Source organism: Physeter macrocephalus, chromosome 2, assembly GCF_002837175.3.
Source record: "Physeter macrocephalus isolate SW-GA chromosome 2, ASM283717v5, whole genome shotgun sequence".
Classification (NCBI taxonomy): domain Eukaryota; kingdom Metazoa; phylum Chordata; class Mammalia; order Artiodactyla; family Physeteridae; genus Physeter; species Physeter macrocephalus.
The window spans coordinates 1,346,450-1,370,079 of record NC_041215.1 but is presented as its reverse complement, the minus strand read 5'-3'; the positions used below and the strand labels follow the sequence as shown (position 1 = coordinate 1,370,079).

The 23,630-nt window shown below is 37.4% G+C and overlaps 1 protein-coding gene across 13 annotated transcripts in view; it reads right to left on the bottom strand.

The window, feature by feature from the left end:
• SPDL1 (spindle apparatus coiled-coil protein 1) overlaps positions 1 to 19,061 on the bottom strand; it is a 26,012-nt gene extending 6,951 nt beyond the window's left edge. For 3 of the 13 annotated variants that reach the window (XM_055079647.1, XM_024115843.3, XM_024115834.2), the window contains exons 1-8: positions 18,918 to 19,061; positions 14,523 to 14,698; positions 12,566 to 12,742; positions 7,956 to 8,150; positions 6,971 to 7,120; positions 6,773 to 6,871; positions 6,586 to 6,696; positions 4,473 to 4,613 (exon numbers count right to left, since the gene is read on the bottom strand). In XM_055079647.1, coding sequence (XP_054935622.1) covers positions 4,473 to 4,613; positions 6,586 to 6,696; positions 6,773 to 6,871; positions 6,971 to 7,120; positions 7,956 to 8,150; positions 12,566 to 12,742; positions 14,523 to 14,681 — 1,032 coding nt within the window. In that variant the 5' untranslated portion in view covers positions 14,682 to 14,698; positions 18,918 to 19,061. The other 10 variants (XM_024115839.2, XM_024115840.3, XM_028497295.2 and 7 more) reach the window with 10 other exon arrangements.
• Positions 19,062 to 23,630: the final 4,569 nt, after the last annotated feature.

Below are 23,630 nucleotides of genomic sequence, written 5' to 3'. Positions count from 1 at the left end.
CTGTGCTCCGCAACGGGAGAGGCCACAACAGTGAGAGGCCCGCGTACCACAAAAAAAAACAAACAGAAAAACAAACAAACAAACAAACAAAATAATAAAGTGGAAGAAACAAATACAGGGTTTAGTTCTGGCCTTTATGACAAAGCCATAAATTACAAAAATATGAAAAAGAGTGGAGATCCTTACAGTTATTTTTGGTGCCCACTCTTCTGAGATTCTGATGGAATCTCTGTACAATTTCTCTAGGGGAAAAAAAATTGTAAATCTGCTTAAAAACGTGTAAACAATTTCAGAGACTGCAGGTAAAAGCCCTTAATTTAAAGCTGTAATTGTCAAAATATAGTGCAGAGTCCAATAGTGAGCCACATAACACCTGCCAATAGATGTTTTGCAAATTTAACCAAAATTGCAGTCCTTTCAACAGTTCTTACAAGAGAAAGAAAATTATATAAACTTAAAATTTTATGATACACTAACAGCTACAATTTAGAATGCCTAAAAGGTTAACGTTTACAAAATTTGTCATTTGTAAACTTTAATTAATTCTTTAGTGAGAAGATATCTGTGCTCCCTAAGTTAATTTATAAATTCAATGCAATCCTAATAAAAATGCCAACAAATTTTTTTTGGAGCTAGACAAGATGTCCATAGGGAAAAACAAACATGAAGGAATAGCCAGCAAAAATGCTGAGAAAGAAAAGCTATGGTGGGAGAATAGCCTTACCAGACAAAACATACTATAAAACCTCTAAAATTTAAAGCATGCGTCTGATGTGCAGAGAAGTAGGCCAGTGGAACAGAATGGAAAATCCAGAAATAGACTCAAGCATAAATGGAAATTTGATATATGGTATAGGTGTCATATTAAATCACTGCCACAGGAACTTCCCTGGTGGCGCAGTGGTTAAGAATCTGCCTGCCAATGCAGGTGACATAGGTTTGATCCCTGGTCTGGGAAGATCCCACATGCTGTGGAGCAACTAAGCCCATGTGCCACAACTACTTAGCCTGTGTTCTAGAGCCCGCGAGCCACAACTACTGAACCTGCGTGCCCTAGATTCCATGCACTGTAAATACTGAGCCCACTCACCGCAGCTACTGAAGCCTGCGAGCTCTAGGGCCCATGTGCTGCAACTACTGAGTCCACGTGCTACAACTACTGAAGCCCGCATGCCTAGAGCCCATGCTCTGCAACAAGAGAAGCCACAATAAGAAGCCTGCACACTGCAATAAAGAGTAGCCCCCACTTGCCGCAACTAGAAAAAGCCCACACGCAGCAATGAAGACCCAATGCAGCCAATAAATAAATAAATAAATAAATAAATAAATAAATAAATCACTGCCACCAAGATTGACTTCTTAATAAATGATGCTGGGTCAACTGGCTAGTTATTTGGAAAAGATAAAACTTGACTTATATCTCACACTATACACGAGAATAAAATTCAGTAGAGATCAGATCTCTAAATGTAAAAAGTGAAACTGTACAAATACTACAAGAAAACGTGTTAATTCCTCTATACACGCAGGCAAATAAATACACCTATAAAACAAGCACTATGATACATTATTGCCAGCAGGAATCTAAATTGGTACAAGCCATGTGGAGGAGTTTGGGAACATCTAACAAAACTATGTATTAATTTACTTTTGACCCAGCAATTGCACTGTAGGAACTATCCCTGACGATACATCTACAACAATAAGGAAACGCAAATATATGCAAAATGTACTTTGTAGCACTGTATATATAGCACTGTATATAATTGCAAAATAATGGAAATAATCTAAATATCCAGACACAGAGAATGTATGAGAATCCATACAATGGAATTCTTTGTTGCTGTTAATAAGAATTAGGAAGTGTCTCTAAACTGAGATGAAGCGATTTCCAGGTTAAAGTTAAATGAAAAAAAGGAAAGTATAAAAGACTATCTGTGTTATGCTACATTTTGTCCAAAAAAAAGGGAGAAAATAAAGCCTACATAAAGCTGCTCTTTTTGCAAAAAGAAACAGCATGAGTAAATCAGAAACAAATGAAATTGGCTACCTAAAGGGATGGGGTGGAAACAGCATAGGAGGGATGGGGAGACAGATATGTCTCTCAGTGTATCTTTATAGTTCTTTTAGGACCTTGTTAATGTTTCACATGGAAAAAGGTATATACATAAATTCAACAAGGATGGATGGAGGGCAACAAAACAAAATAGAAACAGAAACAAACAAACCTAACTGTATTTCAGATGCATAACACACTCATACCAAAGAGGGGTAAGGGAGGAGGGGAAAAAAAAACCCCAAGTAACTTTTGAACACAGTATTGTGACTATATACCCTCAGGCTAAAAACAAAAAGAACTACAAACAAATCCTGAACTTTAGTGAGTAGTGTAATTCTGAAACTATCAATATATGTATTCTAAGAATGAGTAAATAAGCAAATATATTGAGGCCAATAACCGCCAGGTTTTTCACTGTTGGATAAAATGGGGTAGGCAATGAAGCCTGTGGTATCAGATTCAAACTGTAGTTATTAAGTATGAAATCAAGGTTTTCTTATGTGTATATATATAAATACATATACTCACACAAACCTATTCACACAAAACATTCATAAATATGCATATAACACATACATAAATACACTAAATATATGCACACAGACTTCTAGTTCTGTCTGCTAAACGGCTCTAGAAGTGATGACATTCCAGTAGCAATAAGCACATCTAGTGCCCAGTTCTTGGTTTCTAAGTGCCATTGTCCACTTAAAGGAACCTGCGCTCCTTGCAGAAATGCTGATTCCAAGGCTGGGGCAGGTGAGCTAGGAATATCTTGTTGTGCCAGAGTAAGGAAGTATTCCTACTGGCCAAATCTGGGCGATCAGAGTAAATAAAGAAGTTATAGACTACAATCCATAGGATAAAATAAGAATTCATGAGGCTATATGATATCAATAAATAAATAAGCAAGGAGGAAAGTTCTTTTCAATCCCTTTATTATTCTTCTAACTAATAAATGTAGAAGGAATGATGAAATTATCATTTGGCAATCATCACAGTAATACCTGTTTCAGGCAAGAATCATCAATGGATGTTCAAGGATAAGGAAAAACAGATATACACTTGGTCTAAGTAACTCCCCACAAGATATTTATTAATTACAAAGTGGAGAATCGTAACTGTACACTGGAGAAACCTGGCAGGCATAACCACAACCAATCAAGGTTAATATAACCAGTTATGGTACAAACAGACATTATGTGCCACCTGATGTACACATTGAGAAGGGTATAGTAATAGTCCTGTAGTATTCCCGTCAAAAATAACATAGCCTGAATCTAATTATATCACACACCCCCTAAAATGAAAGAAAATCTACAAAGCAAACGGCTGTACTCTTCAAATATGTCAAGGTCATGTAAGTTAAAGAAAGCCTACAGAATTGTTCCAGGTTAAGAGAGACTAAAAAGATTTGGCAATTAAAGACAACATATGATCACAGATTGGACCCTAGAAAGGAAAGCATTTGGGTATTTTTGTTTTCCAAGAAGGACATTAGTGGTAATTGGTAAAATGTAAAAGGCAACTTAGCTAAAACTACGTATCAATGTTAGCTTCCTGATTTTGATCATTGTATCAATACTATGGTTATGTGAAAGGATAAGCTTAACACTGAGGTACAACGTAAGGGTTAAGGGGTATCTGATTTGCAACTTACTCTCAAATGTTTAAGATAAAAATGTACACACATGGAGAGAGAGAGAAAATAAAAAAGCAGATGTGGTGAAATTGATAATTGGGGAATCTGGGTGAAGGGTATATAGAAATAATTTCATGACTTTTCTGGGAGTTTGAATTTATTTCAAAAAATTTTAAATAGTTTATTAAAGACCTCTATGAATTCCAGTTGCCACATAATATTGGACAATGTGACAAAAATATTACTATGCATCCATTAAAAAACAGAGGTGGAGAGCACCGAAGAAGAATCAATTACTGGTAACACTCAACAGGAGGAACAAATCTCACTGACATAATGTTGAGTGGAAGACAGAAACAAAAGAGTATGTAATGAATGATTCCATTTATACGAAGTTCAAGAGTATCTGTACATGTAAAGCTGATACAAAGTTAGAAGGTGGGAGTACTCACTTAAAAGGGACATGACAGTGCTGTTCTGGAGTGCTGGAAGTATTCTATATTGTGAGCTGGGGAGTAATTATAAGGGGGTATATGTATGTAAAATTCATTAAGTTGTACACTAAAGATATGGGCACTCTGAGTATAACTGAGTTACAATTTACAACAGCAACAGATATGAAAAGCATAAAGAAACTAGAAGAAAACATTAAATATTAGTAAATCTCAATGGAAATTATACATTAATTATATAATAAAGAAACTCGTTCAAGTTAGAAGTATTAAGATACTCAAACCAAAATTTGGCTGTGTTTTTTAAAGGTGTTATTCATACCTTAAATTTCTCCAGATTCCTAATTTCACCTAAGAGATGTTTAATTTCACCATTCTTCTGCTCCAGCATGGCAAGTAACCGTTCCTGCTGTTCAAATTCAGCTTGAGACCCTTTCATTTGTAGCAATGTGGCGATTTGTAACTAGAAAAAAAAAAATCCCTCCTCCCATAAAAATTGAGTGGGGGAGAGGAAGAGTCTGATAACCATATTTTCGATGCAGCTCATATTTTGTACTATATTACTTGGACCTCATTTTGGAAGCTAAACTAATTAGCTATTTCTAGTCTAATACTAGACTAGAAAAATTTGAAAACATTTTATACCAATAATCTAGTTAGACATAACTCTTTAGTACTTAATTAGACTACTTATGAGTGATATTTGAAGTCCATAACAATTATTTGTACTTCTGTGAAACATAATTGAACTGCATGGCTGTGGTCTGGAAGCACATCACTTAATGCAGTAAATGAGCCTGGCCAAATGCTGTGCTGTACTCATCATATGCACTCTCATTAAGGGTCTGAAGCAGTTTCTCAAAAATTTTGATTAACTTCAGTAGTATTAAGTGGGGGAAATTATTAAGCTACTCACATTCACAAATGTAAGATTCACAAAGAACAAGGATGGAAAGCAAAGGTAAAAGGCAATCTAAGGATATTGAAGCAACCTTTAATACAAGTATAAATTTATTTTGTAAGAGCAGCAATCAACTTACCTAATTATGACTCCACCTAAACTTGGGAGTTACACAGCAATCAGAAGGAAATTAACTAAAATCTAAACCTAGCAATCCTTTCTGCCTTTGGAAATTTCTGGAGTTCTTAAAAAATGTCAATTAATTTAAATACATTTTTGAGTAAAGCGAGCAATGATATGAAGTTTTAGCTATAGTTACAAGTAAGAGAGAAAGGTGACTTTTAACATTTTTAAGGATCCACTCTTTGTTCCTGCTTCAAACTGGAGGCTAGACACATTTAGCCTGAGAAGATTCAGAATGCTACCTGTGTCTAAAGACAGTTTGGGGTATCACGGGAACATTCAGAGATTAATAACAGTAGCCCCCAAGATACAAAAAGAAAACAAAGAGCAAATATGAGAAAATTTACAAAGAAACAATTCCCAGATAGGGGAGAGCCTCAGTAAACCAGATGGAACAGTTAAAATCCTTAGAAATAAAAGCCACAACTATTGTTTAAGTCGGCACCTCATTTAACTGCAGGACAACTCTAAGAGTCAAGTTGTATCATCTCTATTTTACAGATGAGGTGACTGATGCTCTGCAAAATAAAAATACTTGTCCAAGGTCACACAACTAACAAGTGACAGACTAGGATTCAATCCCAAGTTCATCTAATGCCAAAGTTTAATCATTGACCCTTCCTATTTCTTTGGTAAATCTCATCATCCTGAAAAAGAGGCGGGAAGCCTTACAGACTTCTAGTTACCACCTCAGGAGAGTTAGGCACAACAGATCAGGGATCAGGAGTCTAAGGATTGGTACAATACTGGAATCTTTCTAACTTCAGCATGTTTTTCTGTTACCAGCTGTTTGACTGAAATGACTCCCAACAAACCCTTAAAATTAAAAGGGCTTATATGCTTGACTTGAGAAACTACAAGGAAAGGAAATTCAAATTTCAGTCTATAACTAAGCCTTTGTGGGAGAATTGAAGAATTGTGAGAGAGCTAGTTTTAGTTGAAGTAGGAACCTTAGGGCTATCCTCAGAAAGAAACTAGGCCAACAGTAGGAAAGAAAAACTTTTTAATACTTGTTTTTTCCCACTCTACAAAGAAAGAGCTAATGGCAAGGCTAGTGAGTAACAATTAAAAGCTCAATTTCTCTGGCAAGGCTAGTGAGTAACAATTAAAAACTCAATCAATCAATGTATGCTAAAAATACCACTACTAAATCTACACAGAATTTTTTAAAATAAAATATAAAAGGGACCTTTCATTCAATTAAAAAAAGTTTTTTCTAAAATCATGCAGTTCTAGAAATAATTATGTAAGTATATTCCTTGAAGGAAAAGATGCTTTCTTTGATATATCTGTACATGTAATGCTGATTCAAAATAGGTTTAATAAATCTTTGATCATAATAATTCTGTACCTTCATTCTTTGCATCTGTTCTCTATTAAATGCATTTTGCTTCTTTAGTGACTGATACTTCACTTTCATGCTGATAAGCTGACGTTCCATTGCTGCCCTTCGATCTTCCACCTAGAAAATATTAACATGTTTAATTATGCTTTTATTAAGTGAAATGCCAATTTAATCAATGGAATATTTTAAGTACCTCTGCAAACAAAGAATTGCCTTTACTGTTAGGGTCCAAGGCTTGCTGGAGTGCCTGGTCTAGCTGCACCTGAAGATCTTGATTTGCTACACGAGCTTTCTAAATTCAAAAGAAAACAATTTAGCTAATAGAGATTAGATTAGCAAGGAAACAATTTATTGTAAATTGGAAAAGATGATGTTACTGTAATCACAAAACCTCTAAGGCATTATAGTAAGAAACAGCTTCTTTCTCTCGCTCTTCTTTTTCTTCTTTAAGCCGGTCTACCTGGCGCATTAAATTAGTATTAAGAAGTTCTAGTTGTTCTTGTCTGTACTGTAGTTCGTTCACTTCTTCTTTGAGGGTGGTCTATTCAACAGGAATGGAAAAAGAAGAAACTCTCTTGAATAATCCTTCATTTAGCAGCTGTTCAGTTTATCTATCAGCAGTGGTTCACACACAAAACTAAAACTAAGAAACAGGCAAAGGTTATAAGGTGCCTAATAAAATTTTTTAAAAATTATACTCATATACATATCAACTGCCATGCTATCAACTTTTTATATTGGGCTTTTATGACACAAACTAGGATCAGGATAAATGTCTAAATTCTTCCAGAAGTTTTTTTAATCTAAAAGTGAAGTCTGCCTTACATAATCATGTAACCTAAAGCTTTACTTTATTTGAAGTAATCCATCTAAAAATCCTGTAAGACTGCCCTGGTGACGCAGTGGTTAAGAATCCACCTGCCAGTGCAGGGGACAGGGGTTCGAGCCCTGGTCCGGGAAGATCCCACATGCCGCGGAGCAACTAAGCCCGTGCGCCACAGCTACTGAGCCTGCGCTCTACAGCCCGCAAGCCACAACTACTGAAGCCCACGTGCCTAGAGGTGGCAACAACAGAAGCCACCGCAATGAGAAGCCCGTGCACTGCAACAAACAGTAGAGAACTAGAGAGAGCCCATGCGCAGCAACAAAAACCCAATGCAGCCACAAATTAAAATTAAATATATTTATTTTAAAAAATTTAAAAAATAAAAATAAAAAATAAAAATTCTGTAAAACATTTTTTAATTAGTTAGATCAAAGTTAGGCCAAAAAATATTTCAGCCTTAAAACTAGCTCATAAGGATTATTACAAAAACATGAAAAATATACAAGGGAAAAAAAAGAAAACTCCAGAATACACATGCCATAAAAATTACCTTCATACTTTCCATTTCAGTTAGCTCAATTTGAAGAGCCAGCATCTCTGAAGAGATGCTTTCATGTACACGTTCAGACATTATTCGCATTTCCTCTGATTTGCAAGAAAGGAGTTCCTTCTGATGATCCACTTTGTGCTTCAGCTGCTTTTCACTAAGCCTAGCTTCATCTAATTCGGCTTTCAGTTTTTCTAACTAAAGTAAAAAAAAAAAAATCACAATCTTATAAATCAAAAGGTAGTGAAGGTCATCAGAACATACAATTGCAATACAAACTGTTCTGGTATCTGCAGAATAACTGTTTTGGAAGGTAGTCAAGCTGAACAAAACTATTTAACTCCTTTTCCCAAAATGTCACATAGTTCCAAATCTTGGAACACTCAGAATAGAGGCATACCCTGTCTTATTGCATTTTGCTTAATTGCCCTTCCCAGATACTGTTTTTTTTTTTGTTTGTTTTTTTTACAAATGGAAGGTTTGTGGCAACCCTGAGCCAAGCCGAGTCTACCAAGCGATTTTTCCAACAGCATTTGCTCACTTCCTGTCTCTGTACCTTATTTTGGAAATTCCCACAATCTTTCCAACTTTTTCATTACTATTGTACTTGTTATGGTGATCAGTGATCTTTGACGTTATTATTGTAATTATTTGGGGGCATCACAAACCACACTCATATAAGAGGGTGAACTTAATCAATAAATGTTGTGTGTGTTCTGACTGCTCTACCAAATGGTCATTCCTATCTCTCTCCCTCTCCTAGGACCTCCCTATTCGAGACACAACAACTCAAAATTAGGCCAATTTCTAACCTTATAATGGCCTCTCAGTGTTCATATCTCTCACTTTAAATCAAAAGCTAGAAATGATTATGCTTAGTGAGGAAGGCATGTCAAAAGCTGAGACAGGCTGAAAGCTAGGCCTCTTGCACCAAACAGTTAGCCAAGCTGTGAGTGCAAAGGAAAAGTTCTTCAAGTTCGTTAAAAGTGCTACTCCAGTGGACACACAAATGATAAGGAAGCTAAAGAGTCTAACTGCTGATATGGAGAAAATTTTAGACGTCTAGATAGAAGATCAAACCAGCCACAACATTCCCTTAAGCCAAAGCCTAATCCAAACTCTCCTCAATTCTATGATGGCTGAGAGAGGGGAGAAAGCTTCAGAAGAAAATTTTGAAGCCAGCAGAGGCTGGTTCATGAAGTTTAAGGAAACAGGCTGTCTCCATAACATAAAAAAAAAAAAAGTGCAAGGTGAAGCAGGAAGTGCTGATTTAGAAGCTGCAGCGAGTTATCCGGAAGATCTAGCTAAGATAATCACTGAAAGTGGCTACACCAAACAATAGATTTTCAATGTAGACAAAACAGCCTTCCAGTGGAAGATGTCATCCAGAACTTCCATAGCTCGAGAGGAAAAGTCAGTGCCTGGCTTCAAAGGACAGGCTGACTCTCTTGCTAGGGGCTAATGCAGCTGGTGACTTTAAGTTGAAGCCAATGCTCACTGACCATTCTGAAAATCCTAGGCGCCTTCAGAATTATATTAAATCTACTCTGCCTGTGCTCTATAAATGGAACGATAAAGCCTGGCTGACAGCACATCTGTTTACAACATGGTTTACTGAATATTTTAAATCTACTGTTGAGACTTACTGCTCAGAAAAAAGATTCCTTTCAAAATAGTACTGCTCACTGAAAATCCACCTGGTCACCCAAGCGAGATGTACAATGAGATTCATATTGTTTTCATGCCTGGTAACACATATCCATTCTGCAGCCTATGGATCAAGAAGTAATTTCGACTCTCAATTCTTATTACTTAAATACATTTTGTAAGACTATAGCTATCTAAGATAGTGATTCCTCTGATGGATCTGGGCAAAGTCAATTGAAAACTTTCTGGAAAGGATTCACCATTCTAGATACCATTAAGAACATTTGTGATTCATGGAAAGAGGTCAACATATCAAAATTAACAAGAGCTTGGAAGAAGTTAAATCCAACCCTCATGGATGACTCTGAGGGGTTCAAGACTTCCATGAAGGAGTAACTGCAGATATAGTGGAAATAACAAGAGAACTAGAATTAGAAGTGGAACCTAAAGATGTGACTGGACTGCGGCAATCTCATGATAAAATGTTAATGGATGAGGAGTTGCTTCTTATGGATGAGCAAAGAAAGTGGTTTCTTGAGATGGAATCTGCTCTTGGTGAAGATGCTGTGAAGATTGTTGAAATGACAACAAATGATACAGAATATGACATAAACTTAGTTGATAAAGTAGCGGCAGGGTTTGAGACAATTGACTCCAATTTTTAAACAAGTTCTACTGTGGATAAAATGCTAGCAAACAGCATTGATGCTATAGAGGAATCGCTCACGAAAGGAAAAGTCAACTGATGCAGCAAACCTCATTGTTGTCTTATTTTAAGAAATTGCCTCAGCCACCACAATCTTCAGCAACCACCACGCTGATCAGTCAGCAGCCATCAACACGGAGGCAACACCCTCCACCAGAAAAAGATTATGACTCACTGAAGTCTCAGATGGTTAGCATTTTTAAGCACAAAATATTTTAAAATTAAGGTATATACATTGTTGTTTTTAGACCGAATGCTATCGCACACTTCAATAGACTATTTTGGAAACTAAAAAATTCATGTGACTTACTTTACTGTGATATTCACTTTTTTGTGATGGTCTGGAACTGACTCTGAAGTATCTATGAGGTATGCCTGTATGTAGTTTAAAGGGAATGGACTTATAGCAGAAGGGTGAAGCTTTAGGGTCAGGCCTAGGTTTAACCTGTCTCACTTACATTCGTCAAATGTAAAACTGTTAAGTGATTGTACCTACCATCACTGCGTTATTGTGAGGCTCTCAACTGAGATTGGGTGGGTAAAACATTCAGCACCACACTTAACACTCACTGAATGGTTTGTTATCAATAAAAAGCTTTTGCTTGATGTCCAGAGTTATCATTATCATCTATATTGAATTATCTTCAATAGGGTCTCAACATTCTTAGAATATATCCTGGTATTTGTGTTCTATTTAAAAAATAAGAGCCTTCTAGCATAATTTCTTTTCCCTTTTCTATTTTCATCATGTGAAATAAAAATTTCAGCTGATTGATCTATGCTGAAATGTGGACATTCTTCTGAAAAACATCACTGAATGACCCAAACTTATTGTATGATGAGATGACTGGGGTTTCCTATTTGGCCAAGGCTAGGCATCTTTTAACAGACAGTGACATGCCTTGTTTTATAAGCATACAAATAATCCATACAAGTAATCAGAGTAGGTCTGGATTCCTGGCCACTTTGGCTGCCGTGTGAAGAATAAGTGGTATGACAGCAATGATGGAAGCAGGCTGCCTGGATAGTAGGGGAGAGACGATGATGAGCTGGACTGCAGTGTTATAGCAGAGATGGGTATTTCATAGCTTAAGCTCTGAGAACTTGTTGATGGATTAAACATGAGAAATAAGTGAAATATAGCAAATAAAGCTCCAAATTACTGGCACAAGTAATTTGAGAACATCAATAAGACTGAAAATATTTTTTGAATTATTTAGTCTTTACTCCACCAAAAAGCCATCTCTATAACCGGCTTTATTTCAGACTCTGAATATTTCCTACATTACTCTTTTTTGTTTAGGTAATGAAACTTACTGCTAAACTGAAAATAATATCCAGGAAAAAAGAAGCATCATTAACAGTTATTGGTGTCTCAACTCAGAGTAGCTTCAGAGAAGCTGGATTATTATTTGTCAGAGTGGTATGCAAGATGACTCTAAGTATTACATGAAAGCATATTTTGATAGTTATGTTTTACTGCATATTAGGACAAAACATAACCAGCTCAAATATATTTCATTGATACCATTACTTAAAATGAGAAAACATTTAAAAAGGGAGTCAATTTAATGAGAATTAATTAACAGTATAGGTGGTACAGGTATATATAAACATCTTAAAAGATGGTACATGAAACACAGTGAAACAGACTTTGAAATCAGACAGCCTCAGTGCAAATTTTGACTGCTAATTTCTCGCTCTATAATCTTATCCAACTTTACTCAATCTGTTTAAACATTGGTTTTCTCATCTGTTATATGGAGATAATAATGGTACCTCCCTTATGGAATTGTGTAAGAAGTGGATCATATGTATTAGTTTATCTTCAATAAACAAACTATAAAGTATCAACTCTAATGTACATTAATTTACCAAAAACTATTGGCTTCTTTTGTGGAATTATAAAGTGTACCACTACTTGCAGTGAAAGTGAGGGAACTAGTCTCTCTGAAAAGGGACGAGCATACTAAGCACTCTAAGCAAGGAGGTTATGCTGATCACTAAACTAAAACTCCCTAACAAATACTCAGTTGCTAAAATTAAATAATCCTATTTAATTAATAGAATGTTATTTATACAAGTCTCTTAGGTGAACTATTTTGTTTCTCAGGGTTCCCACTCCTAATATGAAAATGATGGAGCCCTTAATCTCAGCTGTTTTGCATAGATGTTACTAAGAAAATCTTGTATCACCTAAAGTTTACAAATGGTTGCATAAGCATGAAATATTTTTGTTCTAAAATACAGATATCCAAACCTTATTTTTTAGTTCATTCACTTCCTGCCCATGGCTTCTGCTCAGCTGTTCTTCTAATTTCTCCAGGTGCATTTTTTGTTGTTGTTTAATAGCTTCACATTCAGAGCTCACACTTTCTAACATTCGACTCTTGAGCTCAACTTCTCTCTGAAGAGTATATTTTTCTTGTTCATAATTCTGAAAACAGATTCAATTATAATTCAATTACATAAAAATAACTTAAAGCCATCACACATAAGCAGTTTTCACCTTCAGCTGAATCATTCCTGTTTCACACATTTGCTGCTTTCTAAGTAACAACCACATGTTAAATCTGAAATAACTGTAGTTAGTATTAATGTTAAAAACCCTAGAGGTATATTGAGACTATATTAACGTTCGTGCTAGGGATATGGTAATTGCTTCTATGTCCTGCCAATGAAGTAAAAAGTGCTCTAAGGCTGTCAATGAGTCAAGTTCTCTCTGCTAGGAAAAAAAATAAATAAATAGTAGCATTTAAGTTTTCCTAGTGAGAATTATTTGGTTTGATAATAATATGCTCTACTTGTAGCTCTGAGTAAAATGAAGAAATAATGGACAAGGTATAAACAGAATTAGCTCTCACTTTCAGAATGTAGTCATCTGAAAAATGTTCATAAATGTTCATAACACCACTCAGATGAATACAGTGCTAAGACAAAAGTAGTATTTAAGAGGACTTTTGCTTACTGTCAGGGAAGTTTAAAGATAAAAAGGGCATTAGTACAAACTTCTTCAACAAGCTTTAAAAAATAACATAAATAAAATTAGATTTAATAAGAGAAAAATTTTAAAATAGGGTTGCCATTAGTTTTTTATTTTCCTGATATATTTAAACTTGGAGATCAAAGTTTAAATACAATACTGAGCATTTACTAAATAAAACTGACTTATTCATTCTTTCAATAAATGTATGCCAAATATTAGGGACACGGCTGTGAACAAGACAGACAAAATTCCCTCTCATGTCATGTCTCTCATGACAGTGGGGGATGAACCACTCAGATGGAGGCAACAGCTCCTGTAAAGCCCATAAGGCAGGACTAGTATAACTAAGAACAAAGGAAAGTAGTTTGAGATGAGGTCAAAGGTTGAAAGAGGTCAGATCACATGGGGATCTACAAATCCAGGTAAGGAGCTCGGATTTTGTTGTAAATAAAACTGGAAGCTGCCCTATGCTTTCAGCAGGGCTGTGACCTGATCTTTTGTATATTCTTCAATGACCACTTGGCTGATGTGTGAAGAATGAATGGTGTGAATGGCAAATGCAGGAAGCAGGCAGCCTAGTTAAAAGGCTACAGTAGTAATCTAAGGGAGAGATGACGGTGGTCTGAACTACAGTGGCAGTGGTATAGATATTTTGCAGGTCAAGTTCTTAGAGCTTACTAATGGATTAAATACAAGAAATAAGGGACAGAAAGATATTGAGTAAAACTCCTAGATTTTTGGCTCAAGTAACTGGATGAACGTGATTACATTTACTAAGTAAGGTAAAGAAATTTGCAGAGCATGTTTGGTTAGTGGGCAGGGAATTAACTATTCTGTTTATGTTAAGTCTGAGATGCCCATTAGTGGGCAACTGAATACAAAAATCTAAACTTTAGGGGAGAACTAAGGACTTGGTGTAACAATCATGGGGCATTTAGATGTTATCAAAAACTATGAAACAAGTGAGGTCACCTAGGAAGAGTGCAGACAAAGCAAAGTCTAAAATTCAATATGTAGTAAAGAGAGTGAAAATAACTTATTTTTCAAACTCAGAACACACTGAGTCAGAAAAAATATTAGAAATTCATTTAGTTCATTTCCCTTTAATGGGGATGGGTGGGAACTAGGCCTAAAATCCTCAGAAAAGAAAAATAATATTAATAATAGCTGGACAACACAGATCTTCAGTAGCTAAGCACATCTTTGTAAACAGAGGAATATAGTGTCCTACCTCAGTCATGGTCATCATTTCATTACGACATTTATCCAATTGATTCTGCAATTCGTTCTGGCTCTCCACTAGTTGTAAACCATACTGTGCAGCTTTTAGTCGCTCTTCTTCAACTTCTTTGAGCTTGCATCGAAGATGTGCTATTATATCTGCCTCCATGATTTTTTTCCTGTCTACTGTAAATAGAGGAAAAGTACTTAAGCTTAAACAAAAAACTCCATATCAATAATAAAAGATATGTGTGTTTGTGTGTTGTGTGTGTATGTATATATTCAATACCACTGCCATATAAAAACACAGCATTAAAGAATTTTCTTCCTGACTTTTAAATGGTCAAATTTGCATTCTTGTTCTAAGAGCCAGGTCTGACTATTTTGTTACCCGATTTGAGACCAAATCAAAAAACAGATGAATACGTTTAATTTTGCTTCTAAGGAATGCAGTATCAGGAAACCATTCAGTTATTGTGTGCTAAGCTTCCTTGAATGCTAAGGTAGGATGGTCTCATAATTATATCACTATACAGGTAACCAAGTTAGGAGAACAATAAAAGAAGTCATGAAACTTTATAGTAGCATAACTGCTACTTAAAATATAAAAAGATGGCTTTGAATAAGATTCATAAGGTAAGGACTAGCATGTCCACAATTTTTCACAACAGTGTTAACTTCCTGAACACATTAAATTTGCCACATTAAATGTGCTTTATTGAAAACAGACTCACTAGCGTTTTCCTAGTTATTCATAAGAAGGCATGCAAAACAGACACCATGTTCAGAGTAATTAAAGAACAATCTCATGCTAGATTTTCAAGCAAGGACTTAAACATTATATATAGAAACATTCCACTTTAACTCAACCTCACTCATCATCCTTTCCAAATTGGTTCCAGGCTCTTAGGCCAGGCTTAAACTCAGCTTTGCCTTCAAAGAGCAACAAGCCATTATTAAGTTAATCTCCCATGTCTCCAGTCAATGTAGTCATTTCCTTCAACACATACTTCTTGAATGCCTATGTGCCAAGCTCCATTCTGGGCACTTCAGATACATCAAGTGGTCAAACGGACCCCAAAAAAGGCTCTGCTTTCATAAAACTTACCCTCCAGTAGAAGACAAGCAATAATAATATAATAACTAAATGCATTAGAAAGTGGAAATGGAAAAAAAATAAAACAGGGTAAGTAAGCTTGAAAGAGGTGGGTGTATCCTAACTAGGATGAAATTTTAAATGTGTTGAATGGGGAGCCCCTCAGGGTGACTTCTGAGCAAAGCCTTGCAGAGGATAAGAGAATTAGCCATGTACTATTTAGGGAAATCATGTTCCAAGTAGAGGGGTAGCACTACAGTTGAAGGAAGTCCAAAGAATGAACAAGATAGAGTATAGGTCAGAGGAGATAACAGAGGAGAATATGGAGATCAGGCCATTGTAAATAAAGGCTTTAGCTTCTACTCTGGGTGAAATGGGGCATCACTGCAAAGTCTGGAGTAGAAATATGATACATTTAAAAGGATCATTTTGGCTGATACGCTGAATAGTTTGGAGGCAAGCAAGTTGGAAGCAGAAAGATCAGGTGGGATGACCGCTCACACCAGAGTGGCTGCCATAGGAGGTGACGAGAAATGGTCAGATCTAGCATATATTTTGAAGGGAAAGCCAACGTGATTTTCTGACAAATGGAAATGCGGGATGTGTGAAAGAGAATTTTAAAATGCTTCCAAAGCTTCTGGCTGAGCAACTAGTAGAATAGATTTGCTGATAGCTGAGGCATCAAAAACTGTGGGTAAAGACTGTTTGGGAGAGAAAATAAGAGGTTTAAGTTTTAAAACATGAAATGTGTCAAGTAAGCAATGGCTATAAAAGTAGGAGAAGGGTATGGGCTGGAGTTATAAATTTGGGAGTTATTAGCATAAATACATGAGCTTTGTTATCACCAAAGTATGAGCATAATTAAAGAGAAGAGGACAAAGGTTGGAGCCCTGTTATGAGGTGGGAAAGAAGACCGCAAAGTATACTCAAGCATGACCAGTGAGGTGGGAGGAAAATGAAGAGCATGTGTTGTCCTAGAAGTCAATAAACAAAAATGTATTAAGGAGGCAGGTCAACTGCACCAAATGCTAAGTTAAATAAGGTGAAAACTGAGAACTGGCCAATGGATTTGAATTCATGGAGGTCAATTAGGAGATGACCCTAAGAGTAGTTTTGATGGGGAGATGTGGGCAAAAGCCTGATTGGAGTGAATTGGAAAGAATGGTAGGAGAATAGTAGACAGCAAGCATAGTTTTGCTGCAAAGAAGAGCAGATAAATGGGGCAGTAGCTAGAGAGAAAGTAAGATCAAGTTTTTTGTTTGTTTTTTTTTAAGACGAAAAATTTTTTAAGAAAAAATAATTTTAAAAAAATTTTAAGAAAAAAATAACAGCATGCTTGTATGACATGGGATAGATCCAGGAGAGAAGGAAAACTAATGATATAGAAACATGGAGAACTACTGGAGTGATGAATGTGCAGGGTCTGATTTTTGGACAGGAACATGAATGTTTCATCTAAAGTAAAGGAAACGACATGGGTACACTGATAAGCAGGTAGATATAGTGTTGGGAGTCTGCCTAAGTGCCCTTCTAATGTCTTCAATTTATCAGTAAATTAGGAAGCAAAATCTTTGAGAATGAAGATGAAGGAGGAAATACAGGATTTTAGAAGCAGGGGAAAAAGAGGTATCCTATGTTATCCAGGGCTGGCTGTCACTGCTCTAAAATGCAAGACCTTTCCAAAGCCTGTACATGATGGGACCAGCCACTAATTGTTGCAGTTAATAATAATTTATATTTGCTAAGGATTTACCATTTGCCAGGCAGAGTGCTTCAAATGCACTATCGCATTTAATTCTCTTAATGGACCTGAGCTAAGTACTACTGTCATCAATATTTACCAAAGAAAAAACGGAGCTAGCCTCAAGACATCCCAACCAGCAATGTCCAAGGCAGCCAAAAAATTAGCTCTCATTCATTCCAAAGGTTTGCTGGAATTCCTATTTTGTGTCAGGTACTGTGCTATTGCTGAGGATACAATGTGATCCCCAAACTAGACAATATCCCCGCCTTCCTGAATCTTACAGTCTATTAGTGGAAAGGCATTAAATCAAACAACTGATATGTAAAGTTACAAGTGTGATAAGTGCAAGAGGGAGAGGTATATGGTGCTGAGCCTATAACAAAGGGCAGCTGTCTTAATATGGGTAGTGGGGTGAGGACAGGGTCAGGGGGAATATGGACAAGAAAGATTTCCCTGAGGAAGTGACTTTTCAACAGATGTAATGAATGTGTAAGAATTAACCTATCAATCTGCGGAGAAAGGTAGCCAGGGTTGAATAACAAGCACAGCTAATATGTGCCAGACATTGTGCTCGGTACTTTGCAAACATTATCTTATTTAATCCTCTCAACAACTATATGAAATAAAAGGCTTTCACCCCCATTTTACATATGTACAAACTGAGGCACAGAAACGTCAAGTAACTTGCCCAGGGTTATCAGGTAGTAAGCGGCTAAATGAGATGGGAACAGGATCTAGTTCCACAGCCTGGTGCTCCTAACCACTTTTCTGTTCTGCCTCTCAGAGACGCAGCATATACAAAGCATTTAGGAGACAGGGAGCTCAGGGAATCAGGCTGCTTGAGTTCTTACCCCACCTTCACTACTCAATGGCTGCATCAACTTGGACAACTTACCCAATGTCTTGTTTTGTCATCCGTAAAACAAGGACAATAACATCTACCTAAAAGGGTTTTTTTTAAGAAGATTAAACCAACAAATGAGTAAAAAGCAATTAGGGCAAAATCCAACACGTAACTGTATGAGGCAGCGCTGTCCAGTAGAAATATAATGCGAACAAGACATGTCGATTTTTAATTTTCTAGGTGCCACATTTTTTAAAAAAGTAAATACTGGTGAAACTCACTTTAACAATATGTTATTTAACCCAATACATCCAAAAGATGATCATTTCAACATGTAGTCATTATAAAGATTATTAACGAGGTTACTTTTTGGTGTAGTCTTCGGATTGCCAAATGGGGCTATTGGGTGTCGTACTGGACAGCGCAGATCTAGTGCTTGTTATCCTCCGTTGGAGGCCCAGGCAGCGGACCCGGCTTTCCGTATCTACGCAGAATCCTCGGGAGCGTCGAAGCGGCCCAACGGAATATTGAGACCGGCTCGGAACCTGGTTTATAAGAACTGAGTTCCGCCGAAGAAGCTGTTCCAGCTGAAACAGCTGAAAGCCTGGGCGGCGACCCCAGGCCCTCCATTTCCCTGCTCTCCCCTCCCCAGCAGTCCTCTCCATGACGCTCCCCAGCTTCCCTCTTCACACGCACTTCCATCCAGGTACCCTGCCCCTACCTCTCTCCTCACCCCTTCCCCTGCTGCTGCAGCTCGCCGCGCCCAGATTCTCGACGTTAACTCCACCGCACCTCAGAGACACCGGCCCATTCACTCAGCAAGCTCTCGGTTAAGCGCCAGGGTTTTTTGAATGTAGTTCCCGCGAGAACTCACGTGTCTCGCGAGACTTTCCGCCCTGGCGGCGCGTAAAGGCGAAAGGGGAGGAAGGTCCAAGACTGCCACGCCCCACCTACAGCGACTGCGCAGGTGCAATTGGAGAACCTTGGGCTTGGCGCAGGCGTGGTTATGTGGCTCGTCAGTCTTACTCAGGGTTGGTCCTCTGCGTGTTTTTTTGTTTGCTTGTTTTCGTAACGACAGTACCTTCTGGAGGGACAGTGTCACTAGAAGGCGAGGAGGCGGTGGGGGAATTCCATAGTGTGCTGGCTTAACAGCGCGTTGGCCAGTGTGCGTTCTGAAAGCTCTGCCCTGTGACCTTCAGGAATTTAAATCAGTGTGACAGTGCTGAAAAACGTTATAGACAGAGTCACAGTTACGCTTATAGGACAGAATGACAGTTATTATAATGGCCTTAAACACTTGAACCTTCACCACGCGCGAGTACAGTGCTAAATTTTACACGGATTATCTCATTTAAGCCCGCCAACAGCCTTATGAGGTAGGTATTAATTGTCTTTTTCTGCAAAGGAAAACAAAGCCCCAAGAAGAAAGATATCTTGGCCAAGTGGTAGAACCAGAATTTGAACTAATGCAGTCTGCTGCTGAAGTCCAAGCTCTTGCGTGTGTCTTTAAATAATGATTTTATATTTTGTAAACCTGATGCCTATTCATTATTCAAAATTTTAAGCAATAAGAAATAATAATAGGCAACATTTAGTGAGCACTTCTGAGTCCTAGCAACTGTCGTATGGATCATGTTGTGCTTTTGAGCCCATCTTTTCTTGCCTACTTGGAGATTTGGCCATAGGTGCTCTGTTTTTCATCATCAGTTTTTTCTTCCCTTTGAACAAATAAACATGCTAGAATGACTTCCATCTCAAAAAATAACACTAACCTCCCTTGACCTCAATCAGCTACCACATCATTTATTTGCTTACCTTGATAACAAAATTCCTGAAAAACAAAAAAAATTTAGGCTCATTATTTCATTTTCTTACTTTTTATTCTAACTTTTTTCCCCACTTCGGGTTTTGGTCCCATCACTCCAGTGAATGGCTCTTCTCAACGTCACCAGTGAGTTCTATCTTGCAAAATCCATTATTCAGTCCTCATTTCTCTTAACAATTGATAGAGTTGATGGTTCTCCTTGAGTCTCCTTAGGTCTTGGGATGCCACACCCTCCCTGCTTTTCTCTTGTTAATTTCTTTTGCAGACTTCTATTTCTAACTGAGGTAGGCCATACTAAATAAAGGATTGATCTGGCTTTGAAGACTAGAAACAATGATGTCTTCATGTTGTTCACAGTGTACCCTAGCAGGTGCATTTGGGGTCTGAATGAGTCAGATGTTCCTTCATTTGTCACCACTCCCATGTTCTTGAATAAATGAAATCTGATTTTCCCTTTCATTTGACAAAGATTCTTCAACTCAGGAGTCAGGAAGATACCCATTCTAGCTTAGGCCAATCATGACTGGCTGAAATGAGGTAAACTATAATGTATCTGAACTTCATTTTTCTCCTTTGTTACATGAGAATGTAAACCTACATTTCACTGATGTTTCTTTTATATCTAATATTTTTAAAATATTTTAAACTTGTAGCTGAGTGACCACAGTGTGCTAGGCATAATGCAAGGAATTCAGAAGGTGGTAATTGCCACTTGACTCTGGAAGATGTTCACAACGTAGTAGGGGATTAAATAAAAGCAAATATAAATAACCACAAGGATGTGTATAAATGTCACGTGAATGGTATATACCCTACACTAAAGGAGATGTGTGATGGGAGAGGTCAATTTTGTCATGGTGTTTCTTTAACGTTCCACGGTGCAGGAGGCACTTGAGCAGGGCCTTGAAGGTGGCTGAGCTAAGTAAGGAGGAATGCACTTAAGGGGAGGGGACAGTATTAGTAAAATCACAGAAGCTACCCATTTCAAAATTAAAGTCAGTCTTTAGGAACTGTCTGGATAGGGTGCTGCCTATACCACCACTGGACAGTAGATGTCACAAGTGAAATGAATTCTAGATGGTCCCTGCTTTTTTTGGTTAACTTGCTTAAGATTCACAGTTACAAATGCGGTTCCGCATACTGAGATGAGGTCCACATACCATGGGCTAAATGCCAAGGGTCAGGAAAATAATGCATCTTTCATTTTCAGTTTATATAATAAGAGATTTGATTTTGCCTCCTCATACAGAGTAGTGGATTCCTCAAGCTTAGCAAAGGAACTTGGATGCTGGGAATACAGTTCCTAATATTATTGCTATAATATTACTTCTAACAATAATAATATTTCTAATTGTATAATTCATAATATTATAGCTGTTCAAAACTGGGATAGACTGCTGTAGTAAACTGGCCATCATTCCTTCACTATGACTGTTCTAGTGGAAAAGAGAGGACTGGTTATCAAAAATGGTATAGAAGGGAGTGGTTGCATTGCCCTGAAAGCTGTGTGTATTTTGACATGCACTTATTGAATGATTAAGGTTTTTTTGGTACCACAGGTGAATAGTCTCTGTCCTCAAGGAGCTTAGAATTTAGTGGAAGGGGCATTTACCAAACAATAAACCGTTACTTAGAGTATGACTTAGACTTTCTTGTTCCTTCATAATCTGAAGGAAAGCTCTAAGCTAGGGGCCAAAGAAGAACAAGCCCAGAACCCTGAGACACAGAGTTTGCAAATAAGAACTGGATTAATTTACAAAGTTCCATGATTCATAGGTTGGACCAGGAGATAAAGTTTTGGAAGTTATACTCAAGGTTGTGGTAATTAAAACATGGAGAATAGCTGAGGTCAAGAAAGAGGCTTAGAGAGAGAGAAGAGAGGGCTGTGTGCAGACTTTGGTCAACGTCCTAATCTTTGGAACAGGAGGAGAATAAGGATCCAACAAAATAAACAGAAGAGCCATTTGAGAAGAGATCAGGAAATTGAATTGTCACAGCTCCTTCTGTGATGATTTGATACCAAAATGAATAATTGTACCAGGTGGTGGGTTTGACTATTTAGTGGTAATAATGATCATGCCAGCCTAGTCTGCAGTCTCTCCTGGGTCGGCTGTGTATAGCAGCAGCTTCAACTCTTCATGAGCCCTACTGCTATATTCCTTTTCCCCCTGAATAGGTGCAGTCCTCATTCAGAGCAAAGGTGCATTATCCCAATATTGTGGACATTTATTGGTTAACTTTTCAGCATCAGTTCCCTCCCGCTTTTCCTCCCCCAAGCATTCTGATTATTCTTTGGGTAAGTCATTTTTCCCTCTATTTTCAGCCATGTGGATTGTTTAAAATTGATCCTTCCCTTCAACTCTAGAGTCACTCTGGTTGTAGTAGTTGGTTCAGGGATGTGCATGTGACTAAATCCAAGTGGGTGAAATAAAATGAGATACTCACTGGGACTGCTGGAAAAATGGATTTTGTTAACCCCTTCTGTACTTAGACTTTGCAACCCAGAGCTGCCAGCTGTCATCTTAGATCCATGAAGCTTAAGTCAGCTTGAAATAGAATCAAAAGCAGAGCTGATAAATAGGAAAAGAGTCTTGGCCATGCTGTTTGGGCCCTACATCAAGCTCCTCTTGAAGCTAGAGATATCCCTGAACTGTTTAGTTTTTGCTCAAATATGAATAGCTTCAATTTGAGTTTTCTGTTACTTGAAATGTAAATAATTTTAACCAATACACTCAATAATACTTATATCTGAGCATGAATGGACTAATTAACCTGTCAGCTTTCCATTCTACATTTAGGAGTTTATGAAGCTAAAACTGAAAGTTGCTAACTTCCAGGGATAAAATCTAGTGGTGGCTCCTCTGAGAAAAATGTCTTGGTTGAACCCAAGGGAAGGTTTACCCTAAACGAAGGGGCCTAGTCTACAGTGGAGGAAAATAAGGATCCAAACAGCTTGTATGTAATCCCTTTCTTGGCACCACTTCACATTACCATTACATTCCCATTAAGCTTACTTCTTCAGATGATTTTAGCACCTAAGCCAGTTAGAATTAAGATGCAGTGTTTATACCAGTTATGGTTTTTACTTGCCAAGAATAGTACCCACTCTAGTTAGTTCAAGCTATATATATACATAAAAATTTCTAGAGTCCTGATTTTTGCAACTATTCACAAAACTGTAGTTACTACTTATGACTTCCTGTCTTCCAGTATCCATTACATATTCCTTTTATTTTATGACAGTACCTCAACTAGTTGGGGCCCTTTATCCAGTACTGTGACCCTGGATAAATCTACACTGCTGAATAAAACATATTCACTAGTTGTGATATATATATATATTACTCACTATGCTGTTGGCCCATATTTATTTGGTCTGACTCGAAGTGGGTTGGGATAAAATTTAGGGTCCTGTTCTTTCTCTGCGAGCTTGGAACTGTCACACTACTTTTCTGTATGGAAAGAAGTGGTGACTGCCTCAGTGTTGTAATGCTTAGTTTAATGCATTTTATTCTTAGGAAAAACAACTTGGGAACGCACACAAAATACATTGAATACCCCAGTTCAGTAATACTCACCTATGAGCTACCTCTTGCCTATTGCCACTAG